At 42.5% G+C, this 19,617-nt stretch overlaps 4 protein-coding genes across 4 annotated transcripts in view; 3 read left to right on the forward strand and 1 right to left on the reverse strand.

The window, feature by feature from the left end:
- LOC133847912 (centrosomal protein of 162 kDa) overlaps window positions 1–19,617 on the reverse strand; it is a 31,809-nt gene that overhangs the window by 10,423 nt on the left and 1,769 nt on the right. The gene's annotated exons all lie outside the window — the stretch shown is intronic.
- LOC133848702 (retinitis pigmentosa 1-like 1 protein) lies at window positions 2,088–6,865 on the forward strand. The gene is made up of 4 exons (XM_062284358.1): window positions 2,088–4,842; window positions 5,588–5,729; window positions 5,786–6,311; window positions 6,378–6,865. The coding sequence occupies exons 1-4, from the start codon at window positions 2,121–2,123 to the stop codon at window positions 6,672–6,674; spliced, it is 3,687 nt and encodes a 1,228-aa protein (XP_062140342.1). The 5' UTR covers window positions 2,088–2,120; the 3' UTR covers window positions 6,675–6,865.
- LOC133848580 (carboxypeptidase B) lies at window positions 7,467–12,283 on the forward strand. Its single transcript, XM_062284208.1, has 3 exons — window positions 7,467–7,964; window positions 9,405–9,771; window positions 11,508–12,283. The coding sequence occupies exons 1-3, from the start codon at window positions 7,649–7,651 to the stop codon at window positions 12,274–12,276; spliced, it is 1,452 nt and encodes a 483-aa protein (XP_062140192.1). The 5' UTR covers window positions 7,467–7,648; the 3' UTR covers window positions 12,277–12,283.
- Window positions 15,737–19,338, forward strand: LOC133848093 (carboxypeptidase B). Its single transcript, XM_062283484.1, has 4 exons — window positions 15,737–16,067; window positions 17,603–18,046; window positions 18,106–18,268; window positions 18,437–19,338. The coding sequence occupies exons 2-4, from the start codon at window positions 17,620–17,622 to the stop codon at window positions 19,197–19,199; spliced, it is 1,353 nt and encodes a 450-aa protein (XP_062139468.1). The 5' UTR covers window positions 15,737–16,067; window positions 17,603–17,619; the 3' UTR covers window positions 19,200–19,338.

A 19,617-nucleotide genomic window follows, 5' to 3' on the forward strand; every position in this document is an offset into this window, starting at 1 on the left:
GATTGGCGCTTTGCAATTACTTGAACTCTCGCTTCTTCCTCAATTGTCATTTGATAAACACAGAAGTATGCGTGTGTATGAGTGTGCCAGTGTGTGTGTGTATGTAAAGTGAAAGGAGCGGCAATTGATTAGAGAGCGAGAGCAGATCAGAGTGTGGGTAATGGCAGCTACAACAACAACACCAACAACAACAGCAGCAACAACAGCAGCAACAACAACCACAGCTCAGTTGCTTTTGCTCTCACTGTGTGTATTTCTTCAGTAATCATGTCAATGCGTACAAATTGGAAACTTTTCACAGTTGCCAAGCGTGGCGAGGGGGATCGCAGAGGTGAATGCGGGGGCCGCATTGATCATGGATCATCACACGTCAAGAACTCTGAAATGTGTCACTCGTGTGCCTTTTGGGTGCGTCCTCAGTGAGTGCAACAGCAAGAGTCAAACAATAGCAAACAACAATGTGCCACATTTAACAGTTAAGCGTAAACAGTCAACAGTTAAATCTTGTTAGCATTTACAACAACTGGCACGCGGCAATTAACACTTTTCGATTTGACATCGATTCCATTTATCGATAACAAGATTCGACTAATTGATGCTGTGCACCAAACGATCGATTGATTGCGATCGCAGGAGCCACAAATTGGGGGCAGGCTTTTGTGTTGCACATACATATGTACATACATAGATAGATAGAAAGTCGAGCAATATTATTAACTGCCTGGCATTCAATATTCATGTCAGATGGCAAATATTATATTTACGTTATGCACAGCTCATTTATGCAAAGTTCTGACGTAAAATGTCGAGAAAGTTATTCGCAATTATGCATAATTATTTAACCAGCACTCAATTTCAATTTCTGTCTTTAATAATAAGTTGCTATAGTTGTTCATAATATGTGTTATATTAATCAACAAGAATAAATCAATATTAAGTATACGAATGTTATTATTACTCATACGATCACCAAAAATATGTCCCCAATTTTAAACGAAATGTGTTTTTATAAATAAGAATAAGAATTAATATTACTTTATATTTATTTTTTATTTTCAATTATATTGAGCAATAATAATTAGTGGTTTAAGATTCTTTGTAATTAAATTAAAATAAATTGAATCTTTAAATTTAACTAAAATGAACCTATGCAGCTATAACAATAAATAATAATGTAAACATTTTAATAAATCCATACTTCATAACAATATTGTTATTATGAAACTTTTTTAACGTCATCGGCGTTAGGTTTTTTGGAATCTTACACTGAATACTAAATTTCTTTGATACAATTTTGAAGTCGTTAACGAATCTATTTTTAGTAAATAGTCGTTGAAATGGAAAACGTTTTTGGGCATAGAAATTCTTGGCATAATCAAAAAAAAAAAAGAGGGGGGATTACGTATTGTGTTATCATTTAGAGACGCGGCGGCAGAAAAAGTTATTGTAATACAATCCCTGAAAGAAAGCGAGAGCGGGCGGCGTTGGAGTTGCTGTTGTTTTGAGTAGTAGTTGTTGTTGTTGTTGTTGCGATCAGATTTGAAAATTAACATAAAAGATTCGACAACAACAGCAGCTGCGGCAACAATGACAACAATTACAACAAAAACCAAAACAACAACAACAACAAAAGCAATAGCAACAACGTCCGTCGCATTTATGAAGATTCATGCAACCGATAAGCTGGCAACGCTGTCCGCTCACAAGGAAGAGAGCGTCGCAGTCGCCGTCGGCGTCGCTGTCAACGTCACTGCCACAATCGTTGTCGCTGCTGCCGTCGTCGCAGCAGCAGCAGCGATCGCAGTCAGCGACAGCGATGGACTTGTCGCTGTTTGTGTGACCATAAGAAATAAGCAACGGCATCGTCGCATTTACATACATAACACGATTGCCGCACACACACACACACATCGAGAGACACACCCATACACTCACACACACATAGAGTGTAAAAAGCTTTAGCTAGCCACTGGGGACAGCAACGTCGACAGCGCTGTCAACGGCAGCCACAGAGAAAAATATCGAAAATGAAATGGCAATACTTTCCCAGCGTTGGTATAAAAGCGCCACTCCACCAATGGGACATGTCTCATTACGGTTTAGTGTTAGATCTCGCCAAGATGTACGACGCGAGATTAAGAGCAAGGCAAACAGCCAACAACAACAACACCAACAACAAATCATCATCAACAATCACAACAGCAGCAACAACAACAACAACAACAGGGATGCCACTGCTACTGTTGCTGCTCTTCATCAGCCAGACAGCGTCCATGTCGCTGGATCGCTTGGCGCTCGAACGCAACGAATTGCCTGCAGCGGAGCCGACAGCTGCCTCGCCCTCAGCTGTGGTTGTGGATGACATGAAGATGGCCGCAGTGCCGGCTAATGGCAACACGGATATGTATATGCTGGTCCCTGAGTCGGTGGCCAGTCAACTGGACGATACGGAGCATGTGAATCGCAATACCATCGATACCAACGACAGCGACAACGATGCCGATGAGAACGCTGATATGCTGATGCTGGAGAGCGATGATACGCCCGCCATGCAATTGGTGGAGCTGCCCAGTGACATTACCTTGGCCGAACTGGCACCCGAAGCGCAAACCGAATCGGAATTGATGTCGGAACCGGAGCCAGAGTCCGAGGCTGCGGTTGCCTCGCCGGAACTCATCGAGGAGCATGTGGTCGAGCATCCAGTCGAGGGTGTGGAGCAGCAGTCGGCGGAACAAATCCAGAACCAGGCAACGAGCCAGGAGGCGCAGCTAGAGAACGCCGAGAATGTGGTGGAAACAGTCACGGAAGAGGCACCAATTGCACCCAACGCGGAGTCGGAGTCACAGCAGGAATTGCAAGCCGATGAGGCTGAGGAACAACAGCAGGACTTTGCCGCGGCCACAGAAGAGGCTCTGAAGTTGGAAACCGAACAGGAGGAACAAAAGGAAACCGAACAGGAGACAGCACCAGTCCAAGCGGCTGTTGAAGAAGAACCCAAGGTGGAAAATGAGCCGATTGCCGACAACGAAGTGGACACCACTGAAGCATCTGTGCTGGAGTCCATGGCCCATGGCATCGAGGAAGGTTTGAGCGCCGTCATAAGTGATCTGCTGCCCGAGGAGGAGTTGGGGGCGAGTGCCAACCAACAGCAAGAGGATGACGCTGCCGCTGAGCCTGAGCAGCAGCCAAGTGAGTTTGTGCCACAGACAGCGCTGCCCGAGATCGATGTCGAGTCCGTCACCGAGCAGCAGCTGCTGCAGCAAGAGGACAACAACATTGAAGAAACCGTTCAGCCAGTGCAGCACGATGCTGCTGAAGAAACCGAAGCAGAAGTTGCTCAAGCTGAGCCAATCGAAAGCGAAGCGGACAACCAAGTTGAACCTCAAGCCGAATCGGAACCTGCAATCGAGAACAATGCCGAGGTGCAACCTGAACCTAACGCTGAGGTGCAACAAGATGCTGAGATTGCTCCCGAAGCTGAGGTGGAACACGAAGCTGAAGTGCAACCCGAAGCTGTAGCTCAACCCGCAGCTGAAACTCAACCCGAAGCTGAAGTACAACATGATACCGAAGCTCAACCCGAAGCTGTAGCTCAACCTGAGGCCGAGATTCAGCCCGAAGCTGAGATTCAACCCGAAGCTGAGGTTCAGCCAGAAACTGAGGTGCAATCTGAAGCTGAAATTCAACAAGATGCCGAGATTCAACCCGAAGCTGAGGTTCAGCCTGAAGCTGTAGCTCAGCCAGAAACTGTAGCTCAACCTGAAGCTGACGTTCAACCCGAAATTCAGCAGGATGCTGAGGTTCAAACTGAAGCCGAAGCTCAACCACAAATTGTAGCTCAACCCGAAGTTATCGTCCAGCCTGAAGCTGAATCCGAGCCTGAAATTGAGACTCAACCGGAAGCTGAAGCTCAACCTGAGCCAGCAGCTGAGATTCAACAAGATGCTCAGCCTGCAGCTGAGGTCCAACCCGCAGCTGAGGTTCAACCTGAAGCTGAAGCACAACCAGAAGCCGAAGCTCAACCTGAAGCCGAACCAGAAACACAACCTGAAGCTGAACCAGAAGCTCAACCCCAAGCTGAAGCTGAGCCTGCACCTCAAACTCAACCCGAAATCGAGTCTGAGGCGCAACAAGAGCCTGAAGCTCAAGCAGAGATTGAAGCTCAACCAGCAACCGTCGAGAAGGAAACACAGAACGATGCCGAGGAAGCTATTATTCCTGCCGCAATCAATAACGAAGTGCCCAAAGAAACCGAATTGTTTGAAAAGCAGCCCATTGTAGAGCAGCAACCCGAAGCGGAAAAGCAGCCTGAGATCCAAGCCGATGAAACACCTGAAGTGGCCGCCATTCAGCCTGAGGCACAATCCCAGCCAGAACCCGAGGCAGTGAAGCCAGCGGAACAATCCATATTGACGACAATTATTCCCGCGGTTGTGCCACACAAACCGGAGCCAATCCAGGTGCTCGACAGTGTGCTTAACTATGTGAATGCCTCGTTTATGCACAACCAGGAACAGGAACTGCAAAAGATCGATGCTGAGGAATCTGCAGTGAACTCAAATCTGCGTCGTTATGATGGCGCTCAGGTGTGGCGTATTGTGGTGCAAACCGACAAGGATAAGAAGCTGGCCGATGAGCTGCAATCGAAATACGATGGTCAACTGTGGAAGGAAGTCAAACAGGAGGTGGACTATCTGCTGAAACCTCAGATGTTGGCTGCCGCAGAGCGTCACATTCGTGCCGCAAACTTGTCGCGCATTGTGCTGATCGATAACTTGCAGCAGGTGATCGAAGTGGAGAATCCGCCAGCGGAGAAAATCGCCGAGTTGCAGAACCGCAAGGGTGAGTAGTTGCAAGGGGAATAGATTTGGGACAGCAGCCGAAGGAAAGAAACAGTGAGAGGGTTAAAAACAGCACAAGGGTTGGAAGCAATAAAAAAAAAAAAATAAAAATAAAAAGGGGCAAGAACCAGGAGCGGCAACTTGTCGCAAAGGGTGTTGCCATAAACGAGCTTTTAATGCAGCTAATGGCGAGGGCGTGTGAAAAGTCATAAAGCAAAGTGACAGGACACACGACTGCAGATAATGAGGAAGAAAGGGCCACATAAGAAAAGAGACATCGAGACGGCAATTGAGTGACAGTTTTGACATTCTCTTGCCACCAGGCCAGGTTGCATGCTCCTGTGCAGCGAGCACTGCACTCAACAAGCACACAAGCGCGGCACATGAACTTGAATGGCCACGCACCCAGACAAGACGGGAAAGTAGGGAAAAAGTGTGGCAGGGGCCGCGACTTGCAAGACACTTGTTTAATCAATAACAGACAGACAGCAAGACAGACACGCAATTTCCTTTGCCCGGAAGGGCAATTGAGCCGTTGCAGCGGCAACTTTGCAACGTGGCGCCGCGTGCAACATTTCTTCACCTACCACTTGACACGAGAATCGCTTTTATTTCTCCTGCTACTTTGGGGTTGAATGAACCGCTTGCATTCTTTTGGATTTGGGGTTGCCATAGTGTGTGTGTGTGTGTTTTTTTTTTTGGTTTTGCTAACGAAATGCTCGCTCCGCCTTCTCTGCCATCGACAGGTCATCGTCTCACGTGGCAGGCCTATCATCGTCTCGAGGACATTTACGGCTTCATCGATTACCTGGCCAAAACCTATCCGGACATTTGCTCTACCGAAATCATTGGCTACTCCGTGGAGAAGCGACCCCTGAAGATACTCAAGTAAGTGCTGACAACTCTCGACTGTAAATTTTCTTTCATTGTCTCTCTCTCTCTAGAATATCGAATGGCAAACCGAACAACCCAAGCATCTGGATCGATGGTGGCATGCATGCACGTGAATGGATCAGTCCGGCAACTGTCAGTTACATTGCCAATCAGATAGCCGAGGGCAACGATGAATTGCCACCATACTTGCAGAATGTCAATTACTATTTCCACATTGTTGCCAATCCCGATGGCTATGAATACTCCCACACCACGGATCGTTTGTGGCGCAAGAATATGCGTGCCCACGGTCGTCAGTGTCCCGGTGTCGATCTGAATCGCAACTTTGGCTACAAGTGGGGCGGCAAGGGCACCTCGGCCAGTCCCTGCTCTCAGACGTACCGCGGCAGCAAAGCCTTCTCTGAGCCCGAGACATTCTACATTTCGAAATTCATCAGCGGATTCCCACGCAACACTTTCCAGGCGTACCTCTCGTTCCACAGCTATGGCCAATACATTCTCTACCCATGGGGCTATGACTATCATCTAACCAAGGATCGCGCCGATCTGGATCGTGTTGCACGCCAAGCTGGCTCGGTAAGCAATGTCAACTCTCTATCTAATGATTTATCTTTACTCACTTCTTCCTTTTTTCATTTACAGATCATCACCAAGTCGTCGGGCGTCAAGTATACGGTTGGCTCATCGGCCACAACACTTTATCCCGCCGCCGGTGGCTCCGATGATTGGGCCAAGGGCATTGCGGGCATCAAGTATGCCTACACCATTGAGATGGGTGACACGGGACGCTACGGCTTCGTGCTGCCCGCCCAGTTCATTGATTACAATGGCAAGGATGGCTTCACGTTCGTCGATACCGTTGCCCGTGCTATCCACCAGGAATTCCGCAATGGAACCGACACAAGCAGGAGCTTTGGCAGTCGCCGTCGCTTCCATTAGTTGTTGCGTTTTCCACACGCACACACAACTAGACTTTAGTTCAATACTTTTTTTTTTTTTTTTTATTACGCGTCCAAACTCACTCATTTTTTTTTAATGTTATTTATACGAAACTATTTATTTATTTATTTATTTGTAACTAGACAAATTGAACATTCAAAGAATAGACTGAGACATGTTTATTGACAAAAATCAAATGCAAATGTGTTCTTTTTTTTTCTTTTAGTTGCGAAAGCAAACGGGGAATTACTGAAGAACAATTCTTCGATATAAATTAGGAGTTAAAATACTGTACTGATTGTCACTCTTAATTTATACATATGAAATCCAGAAATGAAAAATTCTTAGCAGAGCCTATGAATATTATATCGAAATTCCATCACATATCAGTAGATAACATCTTAAGAAGATAATAGTGCATCTATTTGCGATCTATAAATTCAAATCTTAATTATGCATTTGCCAAAATCTTGATATTTTGATATTCATTACCCATTTAAAAGCCTAACTTACAACGTCAACCATCGCAGTGAAGCATGGAGAAAGGGCAAAACAGCGAAAGAGATTCCACTTTGCAGACCATATAACAGAATCGTTTATGCCAATGCGATGCGTATAACAGTCGCGGCAAAGTAAAAGTTTTGCCAAAAAAAAAAACAAACCCAAGAGCAGACAACACAAATATACAACAGAAAAAAAACAAAAGCAACAGCAACATGAGTGATATATTTAAGCTATGCTAATTTTGGCCCATTGTATGGCCCAGAAAAATTGGAGAATTGAGAACACGATGGTCAAGAAGAAATTTGGCCGTTATTTGCCGGTCTCTCAGCGCATCGCCAGCCAAACTGAATCCAACGGCCACACGAGCAACAGGTACTCGAAGACATCTCGACGAATCTCGAGTGTGGGGCCCCATCATCAACTCGAGAGGATAAACAAACAGAGCAAACACAAGTGGAAGCAACAGCAGCATGCATTACGCATACGTCACGTGGGCTGCAATATGCATGTGTTTGGCAATACAAGCAAATGCTACGCAGCCACGCACTCGCGATAATTTAGTGCGTTTGCCGTTCTTTGGCGGCGGTGTGACGCAGCTTTTGCGCTACCTGCGACCGATGGATCGACAGGCGGGCAAAGGTCGGCGATCGGCAGTGCGATCGGCGCTGGACGAGAACTACGTTAGCTATCGGGGCGATCAGTTGTGGAAGCTCAATTTCAATGGGACACGCAGGCGTGCCGACAGCTCACCGGATGCACAGTTCAATCAGTTTGTCGAAGAGTTCGGTAAGTCCCTGCGGCGACGTTCTTAATAGCGATTATAAAGCAATCAACAGCACCTAGAAAAGCTGTCAACCAAGTGTGATAAACTATGATATACCGGGTAGACAATATACAAAACAAAAGTTTGCTCTATTTGCCTTGATGTTAAGACTTTAACATGGTCAAAAGTGGGCGTGTCATAAATTTGGTTCGTGTGCAACAAAAAGCAAAGCTTTCTCCCTTAAATTTTACATCTAACGTCCAAATTGTTTTAGGTGTTTTAAAAAGTGTGCAACCAAATTTATATTTTACAGAATTAGATTGAATATTAATTCAATGATTTAAAATCATGATAAATCATAATGATAGAGAATAGCTACAATTAATGATTAATTTGATATATATTAAAGAATAAGAACCGCCAAAACTGACTTTTAGACTAATTTGGCTAATTTATATTTATGTTGAAAGCAATACTCATTACACTAGAAGTGTAAAGCACTTATTATAATACCTACAACTTGCGATTTGCAATTAAGTAAACACCTTTCTAGCTGTTTCGCTACCGCGTATAGCAAAGCAACAACTTTGCTCGGCGTTCTAACGACATTTGTATGCAAAAATGCCGGTCAGCAGTCGGTGAAGTGCGTGCTTTGGGCTGTTGACCTCTTGGCCGAGTGACTTGTTGGCCAGTGATTAGGCCAATAGGGAACAACAAGCTAAGTAGCACCACAAAATAGTGGAATATGTCAAGCATATTTAACGCCCAGCCACTGGCAGCGAGCCAACTCACACAGCGCACAGCGCCAGCCAGCCAGCCAGTCAGTCAGTCAGCTAGGCAACTTGAGAACCAGGTCTTTACGCATAAATTTGGCATTAATCAATGGAGCAACAACAACAACGTGAAGAACAACAGCAAGAACAGTGAGAGGCAACATCAACTTGGACAGCAGGCAAAAGAAATATTCAGTCAAAAATTATGTTGAGCTGCGTTTGACCTTCTGTCGAGAGCAACGAGTCAGTTCTGTTTGCGTAGCACGATCAGCATGATGTTCAGAATATGCTTAACTCTGCTATTAGGTCAACTACTCGGTGGGGGCTCAGTGGAGTCACATTTGTTGCTCTTGCGCAGCGTCCAAGTGCCAGGATGGGGTAATCTACCCGAAATCTGGATGCTCAACAGCACCGAGCTGTATGAGGCAACGTTTGAGCAGTTGCAGTGGCTTGTGCCCACGGACTTGCGACGTTTCGATTTCATATCGCCGGGCTCAACGTATCAGATCAATCGACGTTATCGCAACGATGCCTCGGTGCGTCGCTACTACGGCTATCAGCTGTGGAAGCTGCACGAGACACGTCTCGGTTCGCCTAAGTTACGCGCCTTCATACGACATTTTGGTAGCGAGTTCTTCATTAGTATTCAAACATAATTCTCTCATAATCTTCTTTTAACTTGCTTTGTAGGCAGCGAAGTGTGGAATGTCAATCAGGATGGCATCGATATACTTGTCGAACACAAGAATGTCGAGGCTGCCCAGCAGTACATGGAGAAAACAGGCTTCAGCTACAACATCATGATCGATGACATCGAAACGGCCATCGATGATACCTACACCGATGTCGTTGATAGCGAAACGGATAATCCAAGCACGAGTGCCAACTATTCGCTGCCTTGGCTCAATCGCGAGGGATCGCTCTTGACTTGGCGTCGTTATCACGATCAGGGCGATATTCAGCAGTTCATGCAGAACATCCTCGAAACGCACTCCGATCTCACCGAGATCATTCAAATCGGTCTGACGCGCAACAAGCGGCCATTGGAAGTGATAAGGTGCGTATGATTGATTGAGTGATTGATAATTGAATAAATGATTGATTGAGTGATTGAGTGAATGATTGGTTAATGTGTTACTGTTGGAAGTGATAAGGTGCGTATGATTGATTGATTGAGAATTGAATAAATGATTGATTGATTGAGTGATTGATTGAGTGATTGATTGATTGATTAAGTGATTGATTAATTAATTGGTTAATGTGTTAGTGTTGGAAGTGATAAGGTGCGTATGATTGATTGATTGATAATTGAATATATGATTGATTGGTTGATTAAGTGATTGATTAATTGATTGGTTAATGCGTTAGTGTTTGAAGTGATAAGGTGCGTATGATTGATTGATCGATTGATACTTGAATAAATGATTGAGTGAGTGATTGATTGATTGATTAAGTGATTGATTGATTGATTGGTTAATGTGTAAATGTGCTCGCAGTGCTCAATGTGCATCGCAAATAAACCAAGTAAACTAAAGAATTGATTGATTTATTTAGTGATTGATTGAATGATTGATTAAGTGATTTGAATGATTGATTAATTTTCGTAAACGTTTTAAATGCTATCGCTGTTAATACTTGTATGTCACTTATAATTTTTACTCCTATATCGAAAGCATTAAAATTCTTAACAAAATTTTTGCTCTAAACACACTAGTACCCAAAACCGCCTTTAAAAAGCTTTTTATAATATCTGATTTATTGGTTTCGCATTTGTACATTAATCTTCTCATGTGTGAAACTAACGAAATTTTATTTATTGTGTTAGCAGCTTATTGGAATGTAAATAAAAGTTCAAGAAGGAACTTAGCATAAAATACCGTTCTTGAAAAATTAAAAAAAAAAATATTTAACCTAACTCCTGACCTAATAAAATAAATTCTTGCAGTGTTACTAGAGCTGTACATAACACATGTACATAAACATTTTATCGATATAAACAAGAAATTATAATAAACCGTTTAAAGACGATCTTGAACAGTTTAGAGTTAATTTTGCAATAATAACATAAAAGCGAACAATCTAAATGATGTTGAAATCGAAGTGGTATGTGAATGTCTACAACTTAATTATATATTTCTGTCACCTAATATCATAATTTGTAATTTAATAACTCTTATTTCAAATGTTGTTATCTTTCACACTATATTACTGCTAATTTCATAGCCACATCAATAATTACAAAACTCTGCGCTAATACTATTAACTAAACAACGCAACAAATGAATAACATTTTTGTGCAACAACAGTTTAACAGTTAAGGAATGTCTTCAAATATTGGAATTTGTAATTTCATTATTATTATTCCGACTTAACTATTTATCTATCTTACTATCCGATAGTAACTATCTATGTTTCTCTTAAATCTTTAACATTACTAAACTAAATGCCTATGCTGTCAAATGAACAGAGCATAAAATAATAGCATTTGTGTGCAAAAGCAGTTCAACAGTTGATGAATATGTTATCTTAAAATATTATAAATTGTAATTTCATTATTATTACTCCAACTATTCCTACTGTTAAATCTTTCTTCTTCCCACAACTATTCCGAACATTCTAAACTCAATGATAGTACTGTTAACTTAACAGCGCAGCAAATAATAACATTTTCAGGTCATGCTGAAGTATTACAATACTTCAATCAATCATTATTATGCCAATTATTACTGCAACTAATCATTTGCTCACTACTAAAACAATTTGCTTATACTCCCCAATGTTTCTGCCACGCAGAGTCTCCAATGGCAATCCCAAGAACTGGGCCGTCTTTGTGGACGCTGGCATGCAGGCTCGCGACTGGTTGAGTCCTGCGGCACTCACCTACGCCATCTCGAAGCTAACGTGGTTGTGGAGCCAGGGCAGAGCGGAGAAGACGATGCGTCACATCGATTGGTACTTTCTGCCGCTGGCCAATCCCGATGGCTATCAGTACTCGCGGCTCACCGATCGACTGTGGACAAAGAATCGCAACTATGACAGCGACAGCGGTTGCTATGGCGTCAATTTGGATCGCAACTTTGAGTATGCCTGGGGTCAGGCGGGAGCCACCACAAATCCCTGCAAGAATCTGTATCAGGGCGCCAAGAGTTTCTCGGAAGCCGAGACGCGAGCGATGCGAAATTTCCTACTGGGCATGCGTGACTATCTCGGGGCATACGTTTCGTTTGGTGGCTATGGCCAAACGATCACATATCCGTGGGGCGATGCCGACTATGTGACGCCCAATCAGCGGGAATTGCGATTCACCGCACGCCAGGCGATGCTCAATTTCCGTCGACTGAACCATGCCGAATACAGTTTGGGCAGCAGCTATCGCCAGAAGCTTGCCAGGCCGGGCAACTCGGCGGATTGGGTGCAGGATCGCATTGAGCCGCATTTCGTGTACAATGTGTTCCTCAAGGATCAGGGTCGTTATGGCTATCTGATGCCACCGCAGTACATACTCGAATCGGGTGAGGAAGCATTCGAATTTCTACGCACAATAGCTCAACAGCTGCAGTAGCTAATTTAATTCACTACTCATTAATAATTTAATATTATTTATTTTGCCTTTTTTTTTGCGTATCATAATAAACAAAAAACGAGACGAGAGTGATGTGCTTGTTTCATATTCCACATTTTAAATAATAAATTGGTTTCATTACATTTTAAATAGCAAATTGTTTTGATTATTTTTTACATAGCTCAGCTTAAGCAACACACTCAAGTGTGTGTTAAGCTTTACAATCATCACACAATGTATGTAAAGCAAATTGCATTTGTGCGGTGCAGAATATTTGTAAATTTGCAATTTGATTGGCATTTCATTTGTCAGTTCATTAATTGAATTCATGTATGCAAATTTTGCAAATTAATGATGGCCATAAAAAGCGACATAAAACTGGAAATTTGTGAGACTTTTGTTGTCGTAACTGGGAAAGCAATATACATAGATAATGTATTGATATTATGCAAGCGTTTAACTTTCAGTCTATCGAACGTGTGCTAAATGTGTGACATAATAATAATAGGGCGAAAAAACCCTTTAGTCATTGCATTGAAGATAATGCTCATCGTCATCATCGTAATGAAGAAGTGCGCCTGCTTTGGTAATTCAGCAATTTGCACTGCTTGATGCCTACAACAAAAAAGTGTTGCATGCTTTTAGGCGCCACATGCATAGTGGAAAGCTCAGCTTAGCAGACAGCAAACACTTTGTAGTTAGTAAGTAAAGTGCAGGAGTGAGCTATGCAATTTTCTCAATCAAAAATTGTCGATTTCAATGTATCGATTTTGGCTAATAGTCGTAATGCGAAACTGTCAATCGAGTTATGTAAACCAGACCACAAATAGAAAGCAGTACACCACAAGACAGACTTCAAGAGAATATCATCAATGTGAGAGCATGCGAGAGTGGGAGTTGTGAGTGTGAGTGCGAGTGCGAGCGAGATGGAGAGCAAGCAGTGAGCAGCAAGCAGCTGGTAGCTGGCAGCTAGTGAAACTTTCACTTTCAATCGCGTTTTGAAAACCAGTAAAAGACAAATGCCGCGACGGGCGAATAACAACAGTGTGGATGTATGTATGTTTAAAATCGTATATGTATATTCATTTAGTTTTACATGCATATAGAAATTATGCGGGGCAGGCGAAAGGCGAAAGGCGTCGCAACTTGCTTGCTTGCTTATTGCTTGCAGCAAAAAGCTCAAAGCCCCCAAAGAAAGTGATTTAGACGTCGAACGCGTTACCCCAAAAACAGGTGAGAACTCGACGCCCGCCAATCAACTAACCAACCGATGCTCGACTAACGCATACCCTACAATACACAAAAAACAAAAACGATGCTTAACTTTTGTATAGATTTTTGTTAAGAATAAAAGCCACAATCAAGTTTTCAAGATGCTGACCGATTGTTGTTTAAATTGTTATTATATATTGTTTAGGCCGACAATAAACTGCGGCTGCAGCAGTTCGCAGTTTGCGGTTTCAAAAGGGTAACGCACAAAAGTGAAAATCTTTTAAATGAGCTCAACAACAAACAACAATACGCAAAATACAACAACAAGAAGCAGTAGAAGAGCAGAGAAGAAGCAGAAGCAGAAGCCAAAGTCGAAGTCGAAGTCGAAGAGAAGAGATGAACAAAAAAAATACCAACAACAAAAAAATAAACCAAATTGAAGAGGGGCATGTTTATCATCATTAAAGGCAAAAGAAAGTAAAAATATGACAAGTGGGTCAAAAATTGCGCCGTCATATGAGCGTACACAAATACATCGATACAAAAGCATATATTTACATAAAATCTCATAATTGTATACCATGATCAACAGATTAACTGTTAACACTTAATAATAACATCCTGAGAGAACACAATGTTATTCATATGTGAATTGAAGTGAAACGAATCAGAAGATTCGATGCGACAGGAGAAATGCCAAAACTTTCACGAGAGGACAAGTCGCAACGTGTCGTGACGTGTTGCGACGCGCAGTTCTCGCAGTGCTCAATGTGCATCGCAAACGAATCAAGTCAATTAAACAATTGAAAACAAAGCTCGTCTCTCTCTCTATTTCTATCTCTATCTCGACTTAGCACGTTGTGTGTCTCATGCCTAAAGTTATCTGTTGGGTCAATTCCCAATCACCGGTTAGCAGATCATCAGGTATTTCCCCACACCAACGGATTATGTTGAAATTTGCAATGAATAATACACATTTCATATGAACAATTGATTAAATTACTTCACTCTATAAGAAAAGAGTGTTTAAGAGATAATAATAATTTAAATACTACAGGAATTTTTAATTTCAATACTTATTATACTAAATACTAAAATAGGGTATTTTTAAGTCGACTCCAACAAGTGGACCAGCTTGATAGTTTTTTGTTTGATTTTTCTTTTTTATTCGTATTAAAAAAACATATAATAGAATGCTATTGTTAATCACTCTAAATAGATTTCATATACTCACGTATTTTGAATAATACTTGGAGGTTATTAGTCGCGTAATTAGAAGCGTTATCAGAACGAAACAATAAAAAACAAAAACAAAAAAAAATAATATGTAAGAAGAGTAAAGGTCGCTTTGAAACAAAGTGCAATTTTAGATTTAACCCGTATTACTATAAAAAAGGCATTAATTTCATTGCATGCCAAATGCAATTTCGTTGGAAACTTTTCATAAATCAATGGTGACAATGAAATTTCCATAATAGCTAGCTTCGTGCAGATGTGATAATCAATCTAGCAAATAATGATTGTATTGACGCCAAAAATAAATGTGTTAATTTTATGTTAGGAAACTTTAAAGCGTGTTTGCTGTCATTGTGACTGCCAAACTGTGTGTGAATCCGAGATATGGGGAGTGCAAGGTGCAAAGTGCATGCAGCTGTGCTGCTCACGCTTCCAAGAAGCACAATGCAAAAGACGATAACAGAGAGTCAATGTCGTTGTAGGCGAAGAAGCATCGCAGCTAGCATCCCACCCACCTCTCACTCACTCACGCTCTCGCTCCGCTCTCTCACACAGACACTCACACGGGGGGAGAGAGAGAGAGAGAGAGTAAGGCATGCATATGCACATGCACATGTGAACGTGGGACATGTGCAAGACAGAGCAACAGCAACAAATAATGTTAAAAAGTTTATTGTTGTCTATTTTTTTTTTTTTGTTTTTGTGTGTAAGCTTTAATCTTACCAAGCGTGACTCTCTCGCACTGCGACGTCGCAGCGCTGCTGCTGGCGACGCCGCTGCTGCTGCCGCTGCGACTGCGACTACAGCGACGCAGCTGCGGTGCGCTTGTCATTTCATTCAGTACGCGCCGATCGCTCCAAGATCGGTCGTCAGCCAGTAGCGCAATTTTTTTATTCCAAAATTTGTTTTTTTTTCACTTTCTGTTGTAATTCTGTATAACGCTTGATTCGGTCTCTTTTTTTTTTGTCTTTTTCTCTGATTTGTGAGCGTGTGTGATTTTTTTTTATTTATTTCCATTTTTTTTCTTGGTTTTGTTTGGTTTGGTATTTTGGTTTTTTTTTTGTATTTTTTTTTATCGGGAAACGGCCCTCGCATTGCTGCCTGGCTGGCTTTGGCTTCATATAAAAATTGAAGCGCACACAAAGGCAGCATTTAGTCTGGCACAGTCACTGGCCTGTCCAGTGTCACAGTCACAGTCACATCAACATCAACACAAACACACACACACACACACGCACGCAGAGAACAAGAGGTGTGTCAGCAACAACAGCAAGTGACCGGCAATTGCAGCAGCAGAACGCGCATCAACAACAAGAACAACAACAACAACAAGGAGACAAAATGTAAGCGAACATAAAAGAAAACAAATGAAATGAAATGAATGGAAATGAAATGTGTATTGGTGTGTGAGAAAGTTAATGCGGATGCGTCTGCGTTTGCATCTGTCTGCATTTAAAGTGAACTTGGTTTACCTTTCGACATCTCAGTCTCTGATTTCGCATTAACATTTCACTGTGGAACAAAACACGCACGAAATTCTCACTCATTCACTCTCAAAAAACAAAAAAACAAAAAACTGCAACAGCGGGTTGCAACAAGTTTTCGAGTTTTACAACTCACCTCAAGGCAAACTATGCATTCGCTCCAGTTTCCAAAAAATGAAAAAACGTAAAAAACGAAAAAATACATTAATATAGCGAGAGTTGCTGCTGGCAACAACGGGGACGACACGTGATTGGCACGAAGGTCGGGGGCAATTACGATACGATATCTACATCAATCTATCAATCACACGCATCGCACCGCATCGCATCATGCTGTATGTTTGTTTAGTCTTAGAACCAGTTCTCACTCCACTCCACTATTTCTCTGCACTCTGTACGAAAAAGTGAACCAAATAAACGACGACACAACAAAACTAACAAATCTAAACGGGTCGTTGGGGAAAATTAGCACAATTGCGTGCTAACCAAAAGCGACAACAGTTTCGAAATTGAACGTTTTCTATTTTCATAGCCACAACCAACCAACTGACTGACTGTCGTGTTAGTCAGACAATAATAAAAATCCAGCTTAAAAAAAAAAATGCGAGATTTAGACCACTCGTAATTCGGATTCTGTTGACGAAATAATTTCCAAAATAATAAAAATAAAAAATAATAATAATAAAAAGAAGCCAAGGCATTATCATTTGCATCGGTATTACGCGATTGCCTGATGCATACAAATGTTGCAAATGAATTTATTATACACACGAGGGGAAGTAAAATATGTATATATATGTATGTATGTAGTATAAAAAGCGGCACAAGTCAACATTTTTTTGTATATCAGAAAAAAAAAAAATTAAAGAAACGAAATCAATCGGCGCCAGACAACCAAACAAAGCACTCAAAGCACGCAAATGCTGCACTCGAGGCAATGGCAATTCACTCGCGAGATTTGCGACTTGATATTGTAACATTGAACTTGGCCGTTTTGCTGCCAGCTCTTGGCCAAGGCCAACAAATACTCGACTCACTCGACACACACACACATACACACACACACACACACACACACACACACACATACACACACACACAACTCGTGCAACACATGCGAGACTCTTAAATTGGCCAAATTGTAAATTTTACATTCAATTGAAAAATCGAGCATTGCTCGAACAAAAATATGTAAAGAAAGTTCAATTACAACGCTGACATCATAAAAATGCATATACGTCGATCAAAACTAAATAACTAATTAAGACTTAATAGAAATAACCAACTTGCAACCATAACTAGAAAACCAATTTAAAGGCAACTTTTTCGGGCGAAGCTCTTAACTTAATTAACCGACAGACACAATAGATAACTGATAAGAAATTATTCCATAGCACAAAACATTTTAGCAATGTCAATGCGAATGGAACTTGGACTGCTGATGGCGGCAACGTTGCTGTGTGCCACGGTCAGCGGCACAATGACAGCACTGAATGGCAGCTCCTCGCTGCCCCTGGCTGGCATCGAGTATGGCAATGGCATACCGGAGCGTTTCGATGAGACGCAGCTGTGGCGCATCTACAACATTACGGACGCCATGCAACAGAGCATTCCCGTTGGCCAGGTGATGGAGCAAAAGTTTGGCGGCAACATCTGGAAGGAGAATTCCAAATTTCTCGACATCTCCATTGGCAAGGAGCATGTGAAGGCGGCGCGCAGTTTTCTCGATGCCCATCGCCTTGAGTCCGAAGTGCTGTCGGGCAATGTCCAGGAGCTGATCGATGCCGAGCAGCTGGATGGCATCAATAGCACCCTCTCGTTGCCGGGCAGTCGCATAAGTAAGTTGCAAAGATGTTGCAAAGAAAGCGAAAAGTAATTTTCGAATTCTTCTTTATAGAGAAGGCATCGCGCAGTGGCAGCAGCGGCATGCACTGGAAGGATTATCATGATCTCGAGACGATCTATGCTTTTATGCGCGAGGTGCGTGCCAAGTTTCCGGACATTGCCCGACTCTACACCATCGGACAGACGGCCGAGGGACGTGACATTAAAGTCTTGCGGTAGGTGTAAATTAACTGACTGATCCAGCCTAAAACTATGCTACACTTTTTTGCAACTCGAGCAAACAGTTCACTTCTAAGCTGCAGCTCGAAAGTATGCAGCAGTTATTTTAAACATATTTTGTTGTCGATCGCCTCCTAAAAGTATGCAACATTTTTATTCAACAGCATTTCTGAGAACCCACGCGAGTACAAAAAGATTTGGATCGATGGCGGCATCCACGCCCGCGAATGGATCAGTCCCGCTACCGTCACCTACATCCTGTACCACCTGATGAGCAAATGGGAGACGCAACCGAAGTATTTGCGCGAAAAGACCTGGTACTTTTTGTGCGTGATGAATCCCGACGGTTATGTCTACAGTCGCACGGTGAATCGTCTGTGGCGCAAGAATCGTTCGCCATCGCGACGTGCCAACTGCTTTGGCGTCGATTTGAATCGCAACTTTGATATCGGCTGGAATGGATATGGCTCCTCGACGAATCCCTGCAGTGACACGTATCGCGGCACTTCGCCCGCCTCCGAACAGGAGACGAAAGTGGTTGCCGAATTTCTGGCGAAACGCAAACACAACTTGGATGCATATCTGACGTATCACAGCTACGGTCAAATGGTTGTCTATCCCTGGGCCTACAAGGCGGTCAAGGTTAAGGATGCGAACGTGTTGCAACGTGTGGCCAACACAGCTGTCGATCGGATTGCCCAAAAGACCGGCACCTCGTATCGTGCCTCGGTGACGCACGAGGTGCTCGGCATTGCTGGCGGCGGCTCCGACGATTGGAGTCGTGCCGCTTTGGGTGTCCAGTATGTGTACACGATTGAGTTGCGTGATCGCGGCACCTATGGCTTTGTTCTGCCACCGAAGTACATCAAGGATACGGCGCTTGAGGGTTGGATTGTGGCCGATGCGGTGGCCCAGGCCATTGCCTAGGACATGAGATACATTGTATAGTATGATGTCCCTTATTATATACGTGTGTGTATGTCTGTCTCAGAGTGAATGTCTATTTATGTATGCGTGTACATTGTACATATGTAAAGTAAATAAATTATATAAATTAATTGTTTAATTTCAAAGTCTTTTTATTGCAAGTGAAATTACTAAAACAAAAGCTGCCCGATGATTGGTTTTTCGCTTAAAATAAAACTTGAATGGAAATTTCACTTTGAACATCAAGTTCCGAATTGTTCAATAATAGAAAATTGTTACTTTTATTAAATTATTAGCACTTGAGTTTTATTTTGAGCGCAAAAAAATTAAAATATAAATACAATTACTTAAATTACTTAATAATTATCGGTGAAGGAACGTTTTAAAACAATTCGAACTGCAGTTTATTCGAAAATTT

Source organism: Drosophila sulfurigaster, chromosome X, assembly GCF_023558435.1.
Source record: "Drosophila sulfurigaster albostrigata strain 15112-1811.04 chromosome X, ASM2355843v2, whole genome shotgun sequence".
NCBI classification, from domain to species: Eukaryota; Metazoa; Arthropoda; class Insecta; order Diptera; family Drosophilidae; genus Drosophila; species Drosophila sulfurigaster.

What these genes read in the sequence shown, in the direction of transcription:
- LOC133848702 (XM_062284358.1), top strand. Translation starts at nt 2,121, where the DNA reads ATGTACGACGCGAGATTAAGAGCAAGGCAAACAGCCAACAACAACAAC. An exon ending in CGAGTTGCAGAACCGCAAGG is followed by an intron (nt 4,843 to 5,587) that starts GTGAGTAGTTGC and finishes TGCCATCGACAG; the next exon opens with GTCATCGTCTCACGTGGCAG. An exon ending in CGACCCCTGAAGATACTCAA is followed by an intron (nt 5,730 to 5,785) that starts GTAAGTGCTGAC and finishes CTCTCTCTCTAG; the next exon opens with AATATCGAATGGCAAACCGA.
- LOC133848580 (XM_062284208.1), top strand. Translation starts at nt 7,649, where the DNA reads ATGCATTACGCATACGTCACGTGGGCTGCAATATGCATGTGTTTGGCA. An exon ending in TCAGTTTGTCGAAGAGTTCG is followed by an intron (nt 7,965 to 9,404) that starts GTAAGTCCCTGC and finishes CTTGCTTTGTAG; the next exon opens with GCAGCGAAGTGTGGAATGTC. An exon ending in CGGCCATTGGAAGTGATAAG is followed by an intron (nt 9,772 to 11,507) that starts GTGCGTATGATT and finishes TCTGCCACGCAG; the next exon opens with AGTCTCCAATGGCAATCCCA.
- LOC133848093 (XM_062283484.1), top strand. Translation starts at nt 17,620, where the DNA reads ATGTCAATGCGAATGGAACTTGGACTGCTGATGGCGGCAACGTTGCTG. An exon ending in GTTGCCGGGCAGTCGCATAA is followed by an intron (nt 18,047 to 18,105) that starts GTAAGTTGCAAA and finishes TCTTCTTTATAG; the next exon opens with AGAAGGCATCGCGCAGTGGC. An exon ending in CGTGACATTAAAGTCTTGCG is followed by an intron (nt 18,269 to 18,436) that starts GTAGGTGTAAAT and finishes TTTATTCAACAG; the next exon opens with CATTTCTGAGAACCCACGCG.